Source organism: Pogona vitticeps, chromosome 2, assembly GCF_051106095.1.
Source record: "Pogona vitticeps strain Pit_001003342236 chromosome 2, PviZW2.1, whole genome shotgun sequence".
NCBI classification, from domain to species: domain Eukaryota; kingdom Metazoa; phylum Chordata; class Lepidosauria; order Squamata; family Agamidae; genus Pogona; species Pogona vitticeps.
In genome coordinates this window covers 245,533,794-245,557,291 of record NC_135784.1, presented here as the reverse complement: position 1 = coordinate 245,557,291, position 23,498 = coordinate 245,533,794, and the positions used below count along the sequence as shown (strand labels likewise).

General features: G+C 39.4%; 1 protein-coding gene across 3 annotated transcripts in view; it reads right to left on the bottom strand.

Moving 5' to 3' along the window:
* The window catches only part of LOC110080577 (kelch domain-containing protein 3), a 104,723-nt gene that overhangs the window by 17,487 nt on the left and 63,738 nt on the right, over positions 1-23,498 (bottom strand). For all 3 annotated transcript variants that reach the window (XM_078386187.1, XM_078386188.1, XM_020796589.3), the window contains exons 12-14: positions 13,159-13,244; positions 9,457-9,541; positions 4,211-4,259 (exon numbers count right to left, since the gene is read on the bottom strand). In XM_078386187.1, the coding sequence (XP_078242313.1) occupies positions 4,211-4,259; positions 9,457-9,541; positions 13,159-13,244 (220 nt within the window). The remainder of the gene's footprint in view (positions 1-4,210; positions 4,260-9,456; positions 9,542-13,158; positions 13,245-23,498) is intronic.

The following is a 23,498-nucleotide window of genomic DNA, read 5'->3' as shown; positions in this document are numbered from 1 at the left end:
GTAAGTAGTAAAACTTGAAATGGGCATCTTGCCATGATTGTCTGTGAGTATACCACCAGTTTGGCTATTTAAAAAGTTTAGCTATTGAAAAAAAAAGAGCAACACACCAGACGGGGCAAATGCCCTTCTGAATGAGCCCTTTGATTAGCTCATGTGAACAGTTCCATTTATGCACGCATTTATTTCTGCAATACAATAAAACAAACAAATGCAAACAATCTAATAAACAGAAAAGTAGCACAACAAATCAGTCAAACAGAGAAAGTGAAATACTGTTTTTCTAAAAACAATGAAATCAATACAGAGAATGTGAAAAGCAACACTGTATTCCCAAAATATCAGAAGGACAAAAGGTTATGATGTCACAGGACATGGCAGGCAAGGGTCCAGAATTGCAACTAGATCAACTGACTATGGAAACCAGCACAAGGGGAATGCAAGTAAAAACATCCAGAATCTGGGTGAAACCTATTCAGTCAGATGATGTGGTGATATTGGGGATGGGAGGGGAACTGGCAGTCAGTCAGGCTACAAAATGCAGTAAACAGTTATAGTGGCTGTGACCAGTCCATACAATAGCTCACATCCAGAGCAGTGTTACCTGTCACACATATGATGTATGGATAGAGATGGGCATGAACTTTGGGTCAGAGGTTTGCACCAGTTCGTACACACAGCACCACAGATGTTGTGTCTTCCCTTCTCCTGCCTCCCCAACTGGATCACCCACTCACCAGCTGGTGCGCGCTTCTCTCTTCCTCCTCTTCAGCTGTTCAACCAGTTATTCGGCAGGAGCACAGGCTTCTTTGGCCTGCTTCCTTGGCTGATTGTCCACTTAGACAAGGAGGCAGGACAGACAAACCTGTGCCCCTACTGGGGACTAGTTGAATAACTGAAGAGGAAGAGGAGAGGAGTGCGCTCTGGTGAGTGAACTGTTGGCCCAGGAGGCGGGATAAGGGAATGCGCAGCACCGAGATTCTCGCCCACCTCTACATGTAGAATTTTTCCAAGTCCAGCATCGCTACTGTGATTTGGAGAAAACTCAGTAGCAGCCCACAGTGAGTTTTTGTTTCCCTACTGCTGCCAGGGTTCGTTTGACAAGAAGGTTGTGAGTTGTGATGCTGTTTCTATGTGCTGTCTTTTTCCTAATTGCATAATGAGGGCAAATGGCGCTCTCTCCAGTCTCCTACACTTATTCTTGGTGTTTCTATCTGACAGTGTTGTGTAAGTGCAATACAAAAAGAGCATCGTGCTGAGAGAATAAGCCCTTGTGCCAGCTAGATATACAGTAGATGGAAATGGGTTCTTAGCATTTAAAGTCACTTGACAAGAAGTTCAAACTCTCTCCTCCTCCACTGCCTTCCACCCTGAGATTGTCTCCCTGAATGGAGACTTGTATTGCCTGAGACTCTAACGAGCACCCTGAGACTTGGTTAGACAGTCAGACTGAAGTAAAGGGTAGCAGGGACTGTGTTAAAACTCCAGTATGCAGACTCTGCCCATCATGCAAAGTGCTGCTGGCTCATCCTGCTGAGATCCTGTTGGCTTTGTAGGACCAAACTAGAGATGGGGATGAATAGAAAAAATGGTGATTCATTGTGAGTCATGATTCGTCAAGGTTAATGAATCAACAAATACAAATTTACGAATATTCACTGATGAATCAATGAATTGATTTGTCAATTCATTTTCACTTTAAAATGCTACAAAATTTTAAATGTGAAAAAGTGAAAACCAAGCAGCTAGAGAAACCACATTTGCAGGGAAGCTTCCTAAGACGGTTTTCTACAAGTCCAGCAAGTTTGGTGAACATTGGATAATGGACCCCTGAATTATATAGTCCCCCAAGTACTTAGAGAATTCTAAATCACATTGGAGCTTCCTATGTCTTTCCCCAATATGCCTGCCAAATTTGGTGAAAATTGGATATCGGACATCTGAGTTATTTACCCACAAATTGCCCCCCCCAGGATAGTTTACTATGTGGCACAGAAGCAGATGGCATTCAGGGAGTTCAATTTGTCTCTGGCAGGCACACAGAGGCATGAGGCACTGGGGTAGAGTTTGTCTTCAGCAACATCACATTTATCAGTGATGTAGAGTTTGTGCCCTGGAGGCAATGAAGTACAGTGGTGCCTCGGTAGACGATTGCTTTGCATAACGACGAATTCACTTTACGATGAGGTTTTCGGAGCGATCTTGCGCTTCGTATAAAAATGTTTCCTATGGGTGATTTTCACTTTACAATGTTAGGGACCTTGCCTCGCAAGACGATTAAATTTTAGGTCCCTGTTTTTTGCTTTATGATGTTTTTGACAGTTTGGTCTTGCTTCTCTAGATGGGTCTTTTAATGGTCGCTGTTTCGTTAGATGGCTGTCTTCGCTTGGGAAAAGCGTTTCGCTTAACGATGTTTCCTATGGCGATTTTCGCTTTACGATGACAATCCATTCCCATTGGAACGGATTATCAGGTTTTCAATGCATTTCAATGGGAAAACGCGTTTTGCAAGACGATGTTTTCGCTTAACAGCGATTTTCGCGGAACAAATTAACATTGTCTTGTGAGGCACCACTGCATTTGTCACTGAGGTAGAGTTTGGCCCCATTGGGCACTGAGGCATGCCAATCAGAAGCTGTGGTCCATCAGGAGATCCTGGATTGGCATGTTAGGCAGCCAATATCACTGCTGAAAGGGTTGTGGGGGGCTGATTGGCACCAGCAAGCTCAGAGATGGCATAGAGAGGCCCCCAAAAGGATAACTATAGACGAATATTGAAGAATCAATGAATAAAACTGGGAAAATATTCATCAAGTTGTATTAGTCGGGCCTTAAAATTTGACAATTATGGATTGATGAATATACAGTGGGGTCTCTACTTAAGAACGTCTCTACTTAAGAACAATCCAACTTAAGAACAGCTCCATTTGCTAAATTTTGCTTCTACTTGAGAACAGAAATCCAAGATAAGAACAGGAAAAAAACCTTTCCTGCTCTTTTTTTAACCTTAGGTCATCTTAGGTTAAAAAAAATTTCTCCCCCTAGTGGTAGAGTACGTATTAACCAGCTCTGCATTAGTTCCTATGGGAACTAATGCTTCAATGTACAAATGCACCTCTACATAACAAAAAAACAGCCAGAACGGATTAATTGGTTTTCAGTCCATTCCTATGGGAAATTTTGCTTCAACTTAAGAACGTTTCAACTTAAGAACACCATTCCAAAATGGATTAAGTTCTTAAGTAGAGGTTCCACTGTAGTTTCTATGGACGGAAAAGAGCAGATACGGATTAAATGGTTTTCAATGCATTCCTATGGGAAATGCAGATTCAACATAAGAACTTTTCAACTTGAGAACCACCTTCCAATACGGATTAAGTTCTTAAGTAGAGACCCCACTGTATGACAAATCGGGTATATTTGTAAAAAATAGTGATTCATTTTAATATTCATCCCCATCTCTAGACCAAACTACTGGAGACAACAACTGAGTTCTGCAACAGTGCTTTGGGTTTCTCTTGTACAGAAAATAATTTTTAAAGATCAAAATTTAAAGCATAAGCTCCTTGAGAGGACATTGCCAGCATATCATGGACTATTAGTAGTTTTATGTAAAAATGAGAATGTGCTAGAATTAAGGTGCTGATGGTTTTTAAGGTTTGTGTTTTATTTCCTTAGCTGGGTACTATTCTGACACAATCTCTGAATATCCTAAAATTATTTTTAAATATATCTTACTATTATATTATGTTTCCTACTGTTTAAATATTGGATTTTTTTTCCTTGGGGATGGAGGTTTCTAGTTTATATTGTAACTGCCCCAGGAATCTCTCTTTCTCCCTCTCCCTCTCCCTCTCTCTCTCAATACTGGATATATAAATTATTATTCTCAGCTCAGGTCTACTCCAAAATAAGCTTCATGGGGTTCAATGGGGCTTATTTCCAGGGAATACCACCTAGAATTGTAAACTAAATCATGGAAAAGTTGGAAATTGGTAAAACAGTTGTTCATATTCATTGGATGTTAGTAATATGAGATGCAGGATGAATTATAAGTTTGAAATTATATATGAAATTATTATATGTACACATTATCCTATGAGCTGAAAAAATGATACAAAAAGAAATAAAAGATATGAAATGCTAAGAGGGAAAATGGTATAACAAGTCCCTCACCTTCTGGGAAGGGAAAAAACAATGTAAGAAACAATACCTGTTACTTATTCCTTGTATTCCCAATTCTGAAAAAATTTCCTTCATTACTATAATTAAGAACAGAAACATCTATTAGTTCAGCAGCTTGTTTTCACTAAAAAGAAGATGATTTAGCTGTCATAGAACCATTAAGAAAAAATGTAGAATGTATCACATCCCGGTTGATGCAACTGTAGTTATGTACATGATGCACTTTCAATAAATTGGCAGTCAAAATTAAAGTTCATACAGGGACTGGCTTCTGCTGCTAATGGCTGAGAAAAGGAAAAACAATGTTTTCTTGCTTCTTATACCTTGCCTGTGAATAAGGCTGCAACCAGACAATAGTGAAAATGTGAAAGGATCCACTGTGAAGAGAGAGAGAGAGGAGGAGGTTTTAAGGCCAATCTACACTGACTGTCCAGATTTGAAGGAGGCTTAGTTAAACCACAGCTACTTTAAAACTTCCACCTCTCTTTCTGCCCAGTCCTTGTTCACCCCTGCCTTTGGTCACCTAGCTGCCCTAGTGCTATTTAGCAAGCCTTGAAAAGAAAAGAAAAAGAAATGGGGAGATGGAAGCTGACCCAGCCACCAGGTGTGAAGAACAGAGGATTCAAAGTAGCACCTACTTTCTCTGCTGCCCTGCCTCTCTCACTGCTGCTGTAGTCAGCTGGAACAGCTTCAGATACAACAGCTACAAACCCTTCCAAGTGGGTGCAAGTTATCACACTATCTGAACTGATGTAAATGCATTCAGTTCCAAAAAAGGAGAGGCCCCAGTGGTGGAGGAAAATAGTACAGAAGTACAGTACAGGGGAAAACTCTAGGCTGATTCTCATTTTTACATCACATTGTCAACAGAAAATAATATAAACAAGACTGTCCCAATCCTAAAATATGTTCCATATTATTTGTCAATGTAGCTGCACCCTGAATCTCACTGAACCTTTACTCTTTCCTTCTGAAGGCTTCTGAAGTCTAATTCTGAGTAGACCTAATGGAGTATGACCCATATGCATTTACTTCAGAATAAACCCTAAACTAAAAAGAATTGACCTTATTTCTGAGTAGGTATACATCACTGTGTTGTTAGTATGCAAGCTAATGCACATTTGTCTAGGTATATGTTGAGGTTAAAGATTGGGGAGGGATTGAAAACATCTATATCCAGAGACTGGAAGTAACTTGTTAGAAATAAATAAATTGTAATTGATTCTTTCATCCAATAAAAATATATGAGTACAATACAGTTATTATTAAACAGGTGATAACTTCACTCCATTAGCTACTTTTTCAATACAGAGGAGATGTGGATTTATTATATAGTGGAGAAAAAGAATCACCTAGATCAAGTTCTTCCTTGTGTAGTACTGGAGGATTCTTCATGCTCTATTTTACTTAATGAGTAAGAATTTTACATGCAGCTGTTGGTTCTTGTTTATATTTATAGTGCAGTCCTATACATACTGTATAGTTTCTCAGATAGAAGTCTTATTCAGTTCACTGTGAGATATTCCTACCTAAGTGCATATACAATTGCAGCCTTGCTGTAGTGCTATCCTAGAGCTAATCTGCCTTGCTGTGGGCTAATTCATTATTAGTCTTTTTTATATTGGTTGAATAATGAAATTTATTATTCAGGAGTGTATGCTTTGAGAAGTGCTGATGGGCTTCAGTAAGCCCATAAATGATTTTCACTGATGCATCATAGAAAGGCCTCAAATCCAATTGATATTATTTGCATCTTAGATCCACTGTGCCAACATAACGGTGCACACATTTTTAATTTTTCCTAATTTATTATGGGAGAGCAGTGAAACTTTCTAAAAAGAAATCCACTTCTAATGTTCCCAACGAAATAAAACTGGCAGTTTTTAAAATCTGTATGTAAAATGTAGTTGACCTGAGAATATCGGGAAACACATTTGGTTTTGTAATGGATTTCAAAACTAATCTCAATTTTTTAATAATTAATCAATTTTATAGCACTTTCCAGATTCAAAGTGCTGTTCAAAAATTATTGTGTTATTTGCAAGACAGTAATAAGTTTTTAGAACCCGTTTCTCTGATAATCCCTTTATCATTCAACATTCGTGGAGGACTGGATATTTGCCCAATAGACATTCATTTGTTGGTGTTTTTTTCCCTCTAGTCTGCATCTGCTTTTAAAATATTTTTATTTAAAAGTTACATGCTACAACAAGCGCAATCTAACTAACTGTGTACATTACAATACGAACAACTTTAATAACAGTACGTAAATATAATCAAATAACCATAAAACACTAAAGCAGCAAAGAGGGGAAGAAGACAAAGAAAATTCAAACAACAAACATAATGTGACCATAGCAATAAAATACTCCAAAAGAGAGCACTGGTTATGGCTCAGAAGTCTCCAAAATGCTTTGACCATCCATCCAATGAAAAGCTATTATAAGGAGGTAAAATAGACAACTGTCTAGGGGGAATTCTGAGGCTGGGTGCAGCCACTAAAAATATTCTTTTTACTGGTTCCATTGTGGCATATTTCTGAGTATTATGGGATGCACAGAATGACCTCTGACAGGGGATCTTCATATGTGAGCAGATTCACATGGGAGAAGGTGGCCCTTCAGATATCCTAGTCCAATTGGGGATGTGGAGTGCGGGGAATAATATGATTGAACAGCCCACTCAGGAAGGATAAGTGTCAAGGGTCAAGCCTGCATGAATTCTCAAATTAGTGCTTTGGGAATTTTAGGTAGATTTGATCACTGCCATTTGCCACAATTGGATGTTGGCCAATGGATGGCGATATAAAAATATGTTTGCACAGTATCAGTAATGGTGTCCAAATATGTTTCACTTTTGTGTATGCAATATGAAAACTAAGGTTACAAGTCAAAAGATAAGGGTGAGTGATACCACTAAAACGTCATATACAGACACTAGCTTTTTCTTTTATTCAGGTTACAGGTGTCAGTATAGATATGTAAAATTGTTTCTGATGGTAAATCACTCATTGAACATCTCACAAAAACTCAAGATCACCATAACATGGAAGTGATTTGGCAGCATGTAACAATAACAATTTATTCATCATGGAATTTTTGCCTCCCACGTAGCAAATCATGTGACATGTTATGCTTTTATTTTTCTGTCACTGCGTCCACATGAAAACTGAAAACATTGGGCTGGATACATTTTAGGCATAAGTGGAAACTTGTGCCTACTCACCTGTGGGGCAGTCCCATAAGGGATCTTGGGTGAGCTTTGTAGGCATATGGCCAGCATGGGGAAAATCATATCAACCTCTTATCAAAGTAGTGGGAGGAGCCCACACAGTGGCTGACTCCAAACAGTGTGCCTGCGGTTCCTCAGTACTTGGGTTAAGAACCAGTTCAGGATATTGGAAATTGAACTCTTAATTGGTTGTCTGTTTGGCTGTGTTCTGGAGGTTTTTCTTCCTAGTGTTTTGCCAGTCTCTTTGCCCGGCATCTTCAGAGGACAGGAGCTAGAACTCTGTCTGAGTTCTGATTCCTGTCCTCAGAAGATGTCGGCCACAGAGACTGGTGAAATGTTAGGAAGAAAAACCTCCAGAACACAGCCGAACAGCCCGAAAAACATACAACAACCATCGGATGCCAGCTGTGAAAGCCTTTGAGAATCCACTGAACCCCTAATTGTCTGTGGAGAGTCAGGGTAGCAAAATTATTCTTTTTACATCTTCTAGATAAGGGGTCCTCAATCTCCGGTCTGCAGCCCCATGCTGGTCTGTGGGCTTGCCGGAATTGGGCCACAGATACAGATCTCCACTCCCCTGCACATGTGCGGTGGGTGTGTCACGCTTGCGTGGTGGGCATGTCGCACCCACACAGTGGATGTGTTGCGCTTGCAGGGGGTGTGGTAACAAAAATTTAGATGGCTTCTTTGCTGCTGCAAACAAATCTATCTGATGTTATTTATTAAAGTATGGTTAACTTAGCTTTACAGTCTGTAGAAATCTAAGTCATTGAAATCGGTTTTATGAGGCTGAATTAAATTGATTCATGAGTGAAGTCAGCATAGCATAATCAGCAATGAAGCAGGGTGAGTAGGGAGGTTGTGGGTAACTTTTCCTTTGAGTCTAGAAGAAAATTAAAAAGTTGGACAATTGCAAATTACCTGAAACTAGAGAACTCACCAGAATGTGATTTTTATGATTAGTGATGACTGGTGTCTTGATTGAAAACAGTAAAGCCAGGATCACCTAGACTCTTCCTATAATAACCTAAGCAGGACACAGATTTGTATTCCTGTTCACATAGCACACAGCTACAGCAGTACCTCGGTTTATGAAATGAATGCGTTCTGTTGGAGATTATGTAAAGCAAAAAATTTGTAAACCGGAACGTGGATTGCCATAGGAACATGGCAGCGCTATAAACCTCCAGGCACAATGCATCCTGGGGAAACTTTCTTTGTAAACCAAAACAAACAAACAAAAAATGTAAACCAAGGTATTAATTTTAATGGATTTCCATTTGTAAACCAAACATTATGTTAACCGAGGCGTTTGTAAACCAAGGTACTACTATAATACCTAAAAATTGTTCAGGTATGGTTAATTTGGGGGTGCAAGAGTGAACTAAGCTGTAAAACCAGTGCATCACTGCAGAAAATCAATAATATTTACTTATCTGTGTTTTCTGAGTAAACCCCATGGGATTTTACTGTTAAATAATTCTGTTATGTCTGTGAAGAGTCTCAGTCATCTAGATGTGGTTATCTGGAAGTTGAGTCATGGCAACTGGACTTCTTTCTTGTTCGGTTGAAACATTTTCCTACTCACCCAAGTAGCTTCAGTCTGAGGAGAGTTGGTAGGAGATCCTTTTTACATCCTCCACGTTGGTTTCACTTCACCCTGGTCTGAATAGGCTCGTTAGAAGGACAAAGGACTGCAGAAGTGGCATTATCCTTCACCCCAGTCCTTTGTCCTTCTAAGGAGCCTATTCATACCAGGGGGAAGAGAAACCAACGTGGAGGATGTATCAGGGATCGCCTAACAACTCAGACTGAAGAAGCTACCTGGATGAGTAGCGAACCGTTTCAACCTAACAAGAAAGTCCAGTTGCCATGAATCAGCTTCCAGATAATTAATTTATGTGTTTAAAACTATATGAGTTTGTCAGTCTAGAAGTTCTAGCAGCCCATAACTGGTACCTCACAAGGGCAGAAATTGAGGCAGCACAATGAAAATGAGCTTCAGGTTAACTGTGGATCATCAAAAACTCAGAACAAACTTACTAGGCTGTCTGTCTGAAGGATTTATCAGTTTCATTGCCACGAGATCATTGAATTCTTTTTCATTTACTCCACCAAAGATGTAGAGCTGTGAATACAAACAAATAAAAGCAATTAGTAATATATTAATTTAACATGCATTACACAGCAAGGTTAATATAAATGACATTTATGGAATCCATTGGTCTGTAGTATATTTTTTATTCTTTGAAATCCTGAGTAATCCTCTTTCATCTTTGGAGAGGCCTTATCTTCCCAGCCCAAATTACTGGAAATCTTTATTGTTCTCAAATCCATGGTTGAAAGCATAGGGGGCTTATGGACTGAAGGGGGAACCAGCCTCCACCAGGATTTCAGGATGAGCTCTGTGAGTCACCAGTAGCTGAAAGCAAATTTTAACTGGGGCTTACTTTTTGGGTAGGGCTTATATTATGAGCATCCTGAAAAATCATACTAGGGCTTATTTTCAGGTTAGGTCTTATTTTAGGGGGAACAGGGTAGTCAAGAAGGCAGACAGAAGCACGCAAATGTAGTCAACAATAGTGGAAGTACAGCCCTTAAGAGAATGTCAGTTTTGGTAAATCCTGTGTTCTCCTGGCACAAGGCAATAGCAGCAGCAACAATAACAGGTGGCAAAATGAGGTGGAATAGATGCTACATCTGGCAGAGTCCTTGGGTTTTGACTAGGCTGCCTTACCACATGCATATTACACCTGAGTTAAAGATCTGCACTGGTTACCTTGGCAACCAAGGGCTGTTTGGGCCTGTCTTACATATTATATTACTGTATTTCAATTGGATTCTTTTATAGAGTTGTTGTAGACCACTTTGGAGTTTGTTAAAATGAGAAGTGGTATAGAATATTTCTTCTACTCCTACTACTTTCTTCTTGTCATTTGTCCAGTACCTACATACTACATTTCTTGCAAAAGCTTTCAAGGACTTGGTGTCCTTACGTTTTCACTAACTTCCGCCAAACGCGACACATTAGATATCACTAACAAGCTGTGAAGAACTCCAGAAATAAGTTCTTTCCCATGATATTTCTTAGGACTCTCTTAACACATCTGGATTTATCCATGGATTTTCACTTCCCTAAACTGTTGAATTTGGAGGGGCAGAATCTACCTATTCCTGCATTTCAGGGTTGCCTTCTGAAGAAAAATGTCCTGGAAAATCAGGGTTTTGAACTGCCAGAGGGAGAGACTTCCCACAGAAGGCTTTCTGTTGCAACAAGGACCTTCAAAGTGTAGAGAAGAGCAGCACTGGAGGGAGTCAGAGCTAACAGGCTCGCCTCCATTGGCCTTCCTAAGATATACAGCCTACCTACCTGCCTACATTAAGAATGATTGAAGCTGGTTATATTTAAAAGTAACCCCCACTATGGATACTATCACTGACTATTCCATTAAGAGAAACTCTTCAGGATTAAAATACCCTTCTGAAAATCACTTGAAAATCTTTCCTGCACTAGTATGCAGCTCCGATCTCCATCTTTGGAGTGGCTCCCATTCTCTGTCAGCAAATCCCATGTGTTCTCCATTCCCTTCTGTCTTGAAGTGAAGCACATATGGGTTATGGCTCGTTTACTGGCTGCTTGTTTCTTTATGCAGCATTTTATGTCCATGAATACACATCGCTTTCTGATTTTTAATAAGCATTGAATCTTTTTCACAATCCTGACTCACCTTTTGTTGTTCGCTTCTAAAGGTCTGTCACCTGTTAACTGTTTCTTTCGAATATCTGCAAGATTCTTTTTTCCTTTCCTCCCAGTTGGCTCCTCCATTTGACTAAGACCAACCACATCATACATTATTCTGAGAGAAAGATGCTCAAGTGGCCTTGAATCTTTTGCATGCACTCATATCTGGCATCACTCAGATTCCCAATGTCAGAAGTGGTTTGGTCTCCAATTCTCATTAAAAACCATTAGTAGTATACTAGAGACAACATCCATCAGCCTATGTTCTCAGTTCTCCTGCCCTGTGTCATTAGATGCGGTGTCATGGACTATATCTGACTTGTTTTGCCTGATTTTGGCTGAATTGGTCAGAATCCAGGTAATCCTTCTCTTTTTCTTTTTCACATATTAAGTTCCTGATGACCTTTGGAATTCATACTTTGCTATCCTGCTAAGCATACAGCAATGTGCCTCCGACTCTTCCAAATTTGGTAGATAAAAGGGAATCATTGACAAGAAAAGCTACATACATCTCAATACATCTGTGCTATCAGAACTGCATTTAAAAAATAAATCCAAAGTCAGAGTGCTATCCCATCTATCTTGTGTAATGCAGTTGTGATTAAAACTCATAATGTCCTTTTGTTTTACCACAAACGAGGATTCAGAGCAGGACCAAATTATGAGATTTGGGATAAATTTCCTTCTCTTCCATTTTGTCCACTTATTCCTCCTCCATTTATTTTCATTAGTAAAACTTACTAGTACAGTCATGCATGCCTGTATGTTTTACTAAAGAAAGTAAACAGCAGTTTGTGGATTCAGAGCCAAAATGGTTGTCCTGATCTTGACTGCCCCCCTCCATAGAAGCAACTGTTTGGGGAAAGAAGGAATACCATGGCTATAATCCAATTGGTGTCTGTGTAAGTTTTGTGTAACTTGCTGTGGCCAATTGCAGCTAATAGATGAGGCCAACTGCATCTGGGGTACATCTCAGTTGTGCAGTTTGGTTTGTGGCCAAGCGTACAACTGAGATGTGCTGTCAGTACCTTTCCAACTAATACAGTACAATTAGATGTGACAAGATACACAAACCGTATGGGAACACAAATAAGATTCTGGCTAATAGGAGCTATTACTACAACATTCCCAGAATGCATCAAACTGGATGTAGGAGAATGATTTTGTCACCATCACGTGTTTGACATTTTAAATTAAATGTTATTAGTAGAGATGAAGGTATTCATATACAAATACAAATATCGCCGCACAGGTGGAATTAATGAGGGTCCGGCCCCTGGGGCTGGACTGTCCACTCATGTGTCCGGTGGTGGAGGCCGCCCTCTCTTCCTTCCAATTGCTCTGGAGCACTGCTCGGCTAGCCACTCAGCAGCCTTGCAGCAAGACTCATCTTCCCTTCCTCTACCAGGAGTGGCTAGCTGACTGGGAAGAGAGTGATTGGAAGGATGAGTGGGGGAGGCAGGGGTGGTGGATGTGTGAGTGGATGGTCCGGCCCCGGGAGCTGGACCCTCGTTAATTCCAGCTGCACGGGGAATATTTGTATTTGTATTTGTATATGAATACAAATACCCCCATCTCTAGTTATTAGTACAGTGGTGCCTCGCTTGACAAGAATAATCCGTTCCAGTGAAATCACTGTAGAGCAAAATCCTCATCAAGCAAAATAAAAAATCCCATTGAAATGCATTGAAAACCCGTTCAATGCGTTCCAATGGACTAAATAACTCACTGTCCAGCGAAGATCCTCCATAGGGTAGCCATTGTCGGGTGCCTGTGCAGTGAAAAATGCCTCCTAAAAACAGCGGGGAGCCATTTTGAGCAGCTGGCGGCCATTTTGAAAACCCGGCGATCAGCTGTTTTGATTGTCGTAATGGGGCACCACTGTATTTGTACAGATTTGTGCTTAATATTATTTTGAAACATGGTGAGGTGTTGCAGAATCCCTGCATTGAGACAGGCTGTAAAAGTCAAAGTTTTCTGGCTTCAAAATGTTTTTCACTTACATGGCTATAAAGAATAAATGCCACATGGTTTTGTCTGCAAGGAGGAGGGATCCCAACATAAAGTGGCATCTTCCATTTCATCCGTGCTGTGTGACACACACACACACAAACCCACAAAAAAAGAAAAAGTAATAAATAATAAAGCAAACCTATGGACAACAATTTGAACAATGAGTTTTTATGGTGAATTATGTCAGAGGTACTCTGAATATATATATCTTGTAAGAAACCATTGAAAGCTTGAGACCTTCTGTATAATTGCAGGGTGTGGGAGTGAAATAATGGTAGTAATGAAAGCCTCAAGGGAATCATTTATTTATTTAAAATATTTCTATCCTGCCTTTCTCTCCAAAAGGACCCAAGGCACCTTACATAATTAAAACAGTATTCAAAAGCTAAAAACAGTATGTATGCAAATATTTAAAAAGAATTAAACAAGTGTTACATTAAAATGGTAATTAAGATCAAAAGCAAAGCGTGCTGCTTATATACGGCTCCATAGCACTTCAAGCACTCTCTGGGCGGTTTACAAGTTAATTATGCAGGCTACACATTGCTCTCCCCCCCCCAGCAAGCTGGGTTCTCATTTTACCTACCTCGGAAGGATAGAAGGCTGAGTCAACCTTGAGCCGCTACCTGGGATTGAACCCCAGGTCGTGAACACAGTTTTGGCTGCAGTACAGCAGTTTAACCACTGCGCCACAAGGCTCATATAAAAAAAAAAACCCCAATACTGAGGTAATGTTTTATTGGTACCATGTTTCCCCGAAAATAAGGCAGGATCTTATATTAATTTTTGCTCCAAAAACACATTAGGGCTTATTTTCAGGGGATGTTTTATTTTACAGTCATGTCATCTTCAGGTTGCTGCTCAATGCTGCACAATGGTGGAGGGAGGGTTTTCACTTAACTACGTCTTATTTTGAGGGTACCGCTTATATTACAATCATCCTGAAAAATCATATTAGGGCTTATTTTCAGGTTAGGTCTTATTTTCAGGGAAACAGTACTTACAACAAAAGGGGGACATTCCATTAGAATTATTGTTTTCTTTTTTATGAGTATAGTGAGGGAATTCAATATTACTACAACTTCATACTAAATGTACCTGATATTAGTGCAATGAAATAAAATTATTTGAAAAACACAGGAAACGGGGGGAGGTTTGGGAATAAATGATAAAAGCCATCTATTATGCTGTTTATTATTACAACATTAGTGTAATAAATCTAAGTGCAGTGTAAACTGCCTTTCCTTTGTTCTTTTTCTCATAATGTTCTATACCTCTCTTTAAAATAATAATAAAAAATGAATCACTAAGTAGTAAATGATATTGACTCCATAATCTAAGCAGGCTTCTCCAACCTAGTGTCTACAGATATGTCAGTCTACAGTGCCATCATCTTTAGAGAGTATTGGTCACACCAGCTCATAATTGTTGGAGATTGGTGGCCAACATTTGTATACCATGTGTACAAAAGAAGATCTAGCAAGTGGCCAAGATAATGGTACTGAAATAGTCTGCTTCTGGTTTAAAATGGTCTGATTATATTATCATTTTAATTTGTTTAACCATGCACCCTATGGACTTTCCTCACCTCACTATATACATAGCTATAACTCTAATGTAGATATTCAGTCAGAAAGTATGTAGATTTGAAAGGATGATAGTGCCAGCCTCTGGCATGCTGAGGCTATATCCCCAACTGAACATGTGTAACAGTGTTTCGGTGATTGACTACTGTAAGTGAGCTCACTTGAGCTTAGAAGGGGGACAGAGCGTATCTGAAGTCTGAAAATCACCCTCACCATTTCAGCCAAGCAAACTTTCATCCTAAATAGGGCTCAGCTAGGCCAGGAGGGCCTGGCGTGCTTCATGGGGTCATGAAGAGTCCATGGGGTCATGAAGAGTCAGACATGAATAAACAACTAAACAACGAAAAGGCTCAGTAAGATTGAGAGAAAGAGGAAAAAACTGACTGATGGTCACATAGTATTCTCCATGGCTGTGTGGGGATCTGAATCCTGGTCTCCTCAGTACTGATCTATTATTCCTGCCCCCAGATACGCTCACTCTCACATTATATATGAGTAAACAATATCCTTAACAAGTCCCTAAATATACAGTGGCTGAAATACTCTTGTATAATTTTTCATTGTGCAAGTAGGATGACATCATCATTCTGTAATGATAATATTTAACTTAAATTAATTGAAAGTTTGTTTTCCCCTCCTTCAGGTTCTGAGGATTCCCTAGGAGTCCCATTTGCAAATGGGAGAGGCATTCCATTAGAATGATGCTTCTCTATTTTTATGACTAAATGTACATAATCATTAATGCAATAAAATAAATTTATTTGCAACATACAGGAAATGAGGGAAGGTTTGCAAAGGAAAGCCATTTATTATGCTGTTTTTGATTACAACATTAGTGTAATAAATCTAACCCCAACAGAAACTGCCTTTCCTTTGTTCTTTTTCTCAGAATGCTGTATCCGTCTCTAAAAAACTCTGACAATGGAATCACTAAGTAGCAAATGATATTGACTCCATAATCTAAGGCAGACTTCTCCAACCTAGTATCTATGAACATATTGGTTTGCTACATCATTCATCCTTAGCCAGCACTGGCCACACCAACTCATAATGGTTGGAGACTGATGGCCAACATATCAGGAGAATATCAGAACAGGGAAAGCTAATGTCAAATATTGCTAATATAGACTAGAGACAGGCAAAGTGTGGTACCCCAGCACCCTCAAGGGCCCCAGTGCCACCCCAAACATTAATTTTAAAAAAACATTCTGTCATCTAGGTTGGGAAAACCTTCCCCATCTTGTCCACAAAACACCATTCTTGCAGTTCTAGTTTCTGTTTCCCCACCCCTGCACAACTGTAGTTGGGTCCTGATGGCCACAGATGCTTCCATATGGAATGCTACTACAACTAGCAGTCAAACTGCTTTGTGCAGATTATCTGGCTTTTCCCCACATAATGGATTTCTCCCCACTAAATAAAATGTAAGAACTTAGGAAGCGGCCCTGTCTGGAGTTTGACCTTGGTTCATCTAGCTCATCACTGTTGTACTGACCAACAACAGTGTATCAAGTAGTTTTTCCAGTTCCTCAAGATACCAGGAATTGAACCTGGATTCTACTGCATAAAAAGCCTGCATGCTACTACTGAGCTAAGAAGTGGAGGGGAAACCACGGACAGTGGTAAAATGAAGATAAAATTATTTGATCTCCAGTGGTCAAAGCAAGTAAATGAAACTAGAGATGGGCATGAATTTAAAAAAAACGAATCACCAAATTTGTTCAAAAATAGTGAATTTGTCGAATCATATTCATATGAATCAATGCCCCCAATGAATACTGATCAATGAATTTTAGTGATTTTTATTCATCAATGTGTTTGGCTATAAAATGGTCCCCAAGGAATCTAGAGACACCAACATTTCGTGGAAGCTTCCTCTGACTCTTCTCTATGAGCCCTGAAAGTTTGATTTAGATTGGGTTTCAGATGTTCAAGTTGTACACCCACAAAGAGAGCCCCCCAAGAAAGTTTATCCCAAGCACCTAGAGACTCCAAAATCACAGAGAAGCTTCTAGTGATACTCCTCTACAATCTCTCCAAGTTTGGTGAATAGTGGCTTTCCCAAAGCCAGCTGCTAAAAGACACTTTCCTGGGCAGCCCACTTTGCGGGTATATAACTTTGATGTCTGAAACCCAATCTTCATCAAACTTGGAGGGGATTGTAGAGGAGCATCACTAGAAGTTTCCCTGTGATTTTGGTGTCTCTATGTACCTGGGAGGAACTTTCCTGGGAGGGCCCTGCTTGTGGGTGTACAACTTGGATGTTTGAACCCAAAACTTCAGCAAACTTGCAGAGTTTGTAGAAGAGCATCAAGGGAAGCTTCTCTGTGAAATTGGTGTCTCTAGGTGCTTGGGGGGCTATTTTATAGTGTTTTATAGTAAAAAATGAATTGATAAATTGATTCATTGATTTGTCAGGGAAAAAAATCCTAATTTGACCTTGATAAATCACAAATCAAAACAAAATTTTGGAAGAAAATACATTTCAGACCATTGTCACATTCCTGCCTGTCCCTTGGTTGTTTCACCAATCAAAGGCACAAGCTACGTGTTGTGTTGCTGCCACCAGTTGATTACATCAACATTGTTTATTATTAATCACAGCGGTCCAGGCAATGTGTCTGTGGCGATCCCCCTTGTTGCCCCTTTATTTCCTTTGGGCTCCACAAAGGTAAACATGCTTTTTTTCTTCTTTTCGCTGCCACCAGGTATTTCTCCTAATACCACTACAATTCCCACACACAGGAGCTGCTCATATAACTTAGGAATCAGGGGATTGATCAAATATTCTTTTATTAATGAACAAAATCATAAGGAGAATCAAATATATAACTGTTTCAGGTGTGCATATATTAGATCATGTATTCAATCACTGGTGTTTCTCATGTTTATTTATTTATTTATTTGATTTGTATCCCGCCTATCTGGACCACCGGACCACTCTAGGTGGCTTATGTTAAACTTATGTGTTCAGTCCTGCTTATCCACTATGTTTTACTCTTTCGATTTCCTTTCTTAACCCCTTTTTAGCTATTCCTAAACCCTAGCACCCTCTCCACATCATCTTGTCCCTACCTCTCTCTATCCCTATCTGATTCCAACTGTCCTTAACTGTCTCTTCCAGCTGTCTTAACTGTCATTCTGACTCCGCCCCTCCTGCTCTATCCTCTGATTGACATGCAGGAATGACATCATCTTTTGGGTTCCACTACAGTGTCATTTTTAAAAGAACCAAATAAATGTTGTTTATTGTTACAGGTGATGAAGGTAGAATCAATGTCTTTAACTCTTAACCAAACATCCTTCTTCATACACCCTCAACCACCAACTCTATCCACTCCCAACTCCAAACTCTTCAACTCCCCAACCCTAAAACTCCAATCTCTCAATCCTTCAAAACTCCCATCTCCAAAACTCCCATCTCTAATCTAAACTACTATTCCTCCTGCAGAGAATCTTCTGTCTTGTGACTCCACCTCTCCAGCACTCTCATTGGTCCATGCAGATAGCATATGAATATTAATGACCTGGATGGACGCCACAACCATTTTCTGATTTGTGTCCATAATTAGACCATTATGCTTGTATGGTAGAAGCAGCATTTGGGAGTAGCCCCATCTTTCCTGCAAAGGTTTCCTACCTACTGGATTGTATCTACACAAGGTGTGAAAGGTGAAAAACAGGCCAACTCTCCAATTGGGCAGACTGAGGGGAGAAATGCTCATATGGTGGATTAAACGAAGTGGTAGATCACAGCCACAAGGCTGTGACTACATAGAAGAGGGTAATCACCTTGTAAATTCAGTAAAACAAAAGGAAAACCAGTGGTATTGTTTATTCGATTCAAGAAAATCCATTGAGGCCTAGAGCAGAAGGAAGGGCTCACTAAATTTATTTATAAAATTCCTAAAGCTTATTTTCATATTTTAGGCCTCCCTGTTTGTCTAGCAAAGATGGAGGAAAATGAAAAAAATGAATCAAAATCAGAGTGAAGGAGGAGTGTAACAATATCAATCTAAGCATATGTGTAGAAAAGGCTACATTTGAAAATACATCTAGGCACGGTAGCTATTTGACTGTTGCCCTTCTCCTAGTGCAAATCACTTGTTAGAGGCATTGTGCTTTGTTCAGCAAAAATAACTAGGGCAGTCTATATATTAAACAACTTGATTTGCTGAAGGATGTGTGTTTGTGACATTTGTTGTTTTACTCGGGCAGTAAAATATCTTGAGCTAAACATATAGACACTTGAGTACCATACTGTAAATGTGAAGGCAGGTAGCTTTTGTTAATGCTGGGAGTTTACTATCACAGATATTCTCAGTGAAAATAAGGTTCTCTGTTTGCCCCTCAGATAAGGATCTGAGTAACACTTGCATTTAAAGGCCTTACTGAAATGCTCCAAACAGTCCATTGGTTTTGGGATGATAGATTCTTTACCTTCATCTTTGTTTTTACTAAGTCTCAGTTCTGCAAGAAGACTGAAAATATGCAGCCTGTCAATTTGATACTGAAAGGGTTAAATATTTTTGTTGTAATGTCTTATAGGAACAGCAAATTGTTCACGTTGTTCTGAAATATAATAGCCTGTGTATCTTGTGGAGAGCCATAGGAAAATCCCAGACTTTTTATGTATTACAGTATATGTCTTCTGAGATATCTGAGCTAAAAAGTTGGGAAAAGGCTTGTATTGAAGAAATACCACATGCTTTTCTTGTACTTTAATCTTGATCTTTGCAAGCTCACAGAAAGAACAGAAAATAGTTGTTTAGGTTGAGACCTCGTAGTTGTTGATAAGAAACCTAGTGAAGAGTGGAACTGGGGGAGAAAGACCTTGCTTAGAAGATTGTGATGAGCACCTGCAATGATAAAGGCACTGAGTTGATATCTCTTGGCCAGACAGAAGCCATAACAATAATAACAATAATAGATGAGAAAGAAGGTAAATAACCTTGAGTTTGAAACAGTTGCATTAGGGAGAATGTGCAGACCAAGGAAGAGGTCTCCATCGTGGAGCTCTGAAGAAATTTTAAAGGATTTTGAAAGAGACCCCAACAGTAAGAGCTTTGGAGTAAAACTCCCCAACATTTCTCCCCCTCCCTTGTTTATATGAAAGAAACGCAAGAAGATCCCAAAATGTGGAGTAAAATGATGAGGCTACTTGGGACAGGTAGATACTTCACTTTGGCAGGTATGTGTTCCCAGCATCCTTGTAAGTTTTACTTCCAAGCAGAGATATCCACAGAAGAAAGCTGACTCACCACCACCACCATCTTCACCACAGCTTTACTGTCACTTTTTCACTCTTGATATTCGCTAGACATTGGACTCAGCAATTCAGGTAACTCTGAATCTCATTGAGATTTTAGCTTAGATTAGATCTCCCTATACTTTATGCTAGTTTGGTAATTAGACTGATTCCTCAGATTGGATCTCAGAACTGGAATTTCCAACAATTTGAGAGGATGTTGTGAATGCTGTCAGAAAATGGCTGCCATCTTCCATCAGAAATAAGTAACTAGGCCATGATATTAAGTACAAGTTGAATGTGGGATTTGAAACCCAAATGCCAAATTACATATGTTGTTATTTAGTCGTTTAGTTGTGTCCAACTCTTCGTGACCCCATGAACCAGAGCACGCCAGGCCCTCATGTCTTCCACTGCCTCACGGAGTTAGGTCAAATTCATATTGGTAGCTTCGATTACACTGTCCAACCATCTCATCCTCTGCCGTCCCCTTCTCCTCTTTCCTTCACACTTTCCTAACATCAGGGTCTTTTCCACGGAAAAAATTATGGTACATATAGGCTCCCACAAAATATCAATTTCACAGAACAAATAAGAGAAATAAATAGAGGAAGAACACTAACTCATACTGGACCTCTACATAACCTCCTTACCAGGTCAGTACCATCAGAAAATCTTACCCCACCATAAAAACAAAAGAAAGCAATACCTCTCAAAATGTACATCACATGAAAAATGGATGCATTAGGCAAAACCAATTTTGTTCAAGTAAGTAGTTATGTTAATCTTTTGCAACAAAAATAGCAATAAAGCATGATTAGTCTTCAAGACTAAAATGTTTTATGTGATTAAAAAAAATTGTTGTGGACTGAAGTCCAGTTCTTCAGATGAATGATCTGTCTAAAGAAGTTCACTGCAATCCATGCATGGAAGCTTATGCTAAATAAAGCTTGTTAGTCTTAAAAGGACTCTTTGTTGTTTTTACTGGGCAAAATAGACACATGCATATGTAGGCAAAACCCATGCCACACCAAACAAGCCAGTTAACTTCTACAAAAGAAAAAGCCATAACACATAGGAACAAAACACATAGGAACAATAAAGGTAAATCATTTCCTTCTAGCCCTCGGATGTTCCTCTCCCTATTTCACCTGTGGGACTGTAGCCATCCTCTGCACTTCCTCCCCCCCCCCAAAAAAAAAGCAGGTGGCCATGCTTGGAAAATAAAGAAATCATCTGAAGCCAACCACTTATTTTGTTTTCTAAGAATGCTTCTGGGATTAAAGATGGTGGAGCAATACAGCAGCTTCTCAGTCTAAAAATTAAAAAAAAAACTTTAAAAAATTAAAAGAATCATGGTGCAAGGAGCTGGCCTTAGGCACCATGTTGGGGACTCCATATTTAGAATATTTCTCTGAGCTTTCTTAAGATTTCTTCTTGAAATTGGGATGAAGATGGAATGAAATTTGATTAGCTCTTTGTGTTCCTTGTTAGTTCCTTGTTCCTGAGTTTATGGTTTAGGGCTAGTGGTTCCCAACTTGGGTCCACAGACATTCTTGGACTACAACTCCCAGAAATCCTGGCCAGTACAGCTAGTGGTGAAACTTTTGGGAGTTTTAATAAAAGAAGATTTCGGGACTCAAGATTGGGAACTGCTGATAAGATATAGAGTTTAATTTTAGTTTTCATTTAATCCTTTAGGCTACTTTCTCATAGAAAATTGTCCCCGTTAAATACTAGATTTTACTATGCTAACCTTTTAAATTTTGTTTAATCAGGTTTAGTACCTCAGTCTAACTTCTATACATAACTCTTTAAGTGCCAAGTTTAAGCCTTCACATACTTAACTAATTATCCTTAATTAGTATGCAAGGAGGGAATTAAGTAGAACAAACCAAGCCCAAATTAGATTAAGCATATTTTAATTCAGCTTTTTAAATGCAATTGGAGTACAAGAGAGTGTTGAGATATCATATACAGTAATTTAACCAGCTATGCTTGTGGTCTGTTTAGTTGCATGGAGCATCTCAGAAGAAAGAGACTCTTTCAACACAGACAAGCATCAATCTTATATAGATAAAAATACCTCTTGAATGAGAATCAGTTTGTTGCATCATAAACGAGAGTAATGCAGAGTTTCCAAAGTTCAGCCTCAGTGAAGATACCCTTATCTTTCCATTAATCTTCGTGGCAAGCTGTCATTGCACTAAAACCTAGCTAGCCCTCTTCCCTGCATGTGGAAAAAGCACTTCATATCAATAAAATATCTTTTGTGGTTTGAGGCAGCTATATCCGTATTTTGCTGCTTGTGGGACCAGCAGTCACCAAGTTTTTCCACAGGGCCAAGAAGCTCCTACTTTATCCAATGGCATCAAATGCTTCAGTTAATGTCAGTTAGGTGAAGGATAGATGTTGAGAGAAGGTAGGTTGCAAACGGGCCAGCAGAACTATGTCACGAGGCCTTTGTTTTCTCTCTTCTCCATATGCTACTGCTTTCAACTGTTAATTATATTGCTTAGAGCCTACAATTATCATTGTCAAAATTACTGGTTCATGTAACCACCATGTTTATAACCAAGTTTGGCTTTTTTCAAAAATTTCAAGTGCTTCATGCATTCCAGTTCAATTCTGGCCTTGTACAGGCATTCATTCAAAACTGGATATACTGTTAAGTAGGAATAGCTAGCATACATCTTGCATTCCATTGTGAGCCCGCTGTGTCCCTGCAGTTCAGACTTTTCTGCATAGAGCAGCTATGTGTGTGATTGATTGATTGATTGATTGATTGATTGATTGATTGATTGATCAGTTCATTTGAATACAAGTGGAGCTCTCTAGCACAAGGTTAGGCAACTTCCAGTGGTCTGGGGTCTGAACACATAGTATATCCCAAACACTTTAAAAAAAAATAGAGGCGGGGGAAGAGAATTAAACTGAAAAGAAACCACCTCCTACATCTTCTAGCAGAAAAAAATAGTTACAAATGTGAAGAAACTGGTAAGTTAGGGGAGGGAATGTGGGAGATCTTAAGTGAGGCAGGAATGGGTCTGAGGGCATGATTTTTAGCTGTTTCTTTTGGAATTCTCACTTGCTGAGATCCAAGGACCTGCCTTCCTATCTCCTGAAGAAGACACTTCAAGGTCAGTTTTGCTCAGCCAGTCCTGGTCCTATTCTAATTAAGAAAAAATATTTCAGCTCAGTTGTAAAGGCAGAAAGAGCAGCTATTTCTTGAAGATTCTAAGGAGGTGGAACCTGATTGGCAAACAGAGGGACCATCTAGAAAGGAACTTTTGAAGTATAAAAGGGGTTCAGGAAGTTACTTTAGTTATGCCTCGCCTCCCTGATGGCAGGAAGCTTTATTCTGTTGCTGTTTTATCGTATTTTAAGACTATACTTTTGTCTAAAATCTTTAGACTTAAAATTGAGGGTCGTTTTATACACGGATGTAAGCTGAGGAAAGAAAACAACTGGAGGGGAAAGCAGGGATCAAAGTGAT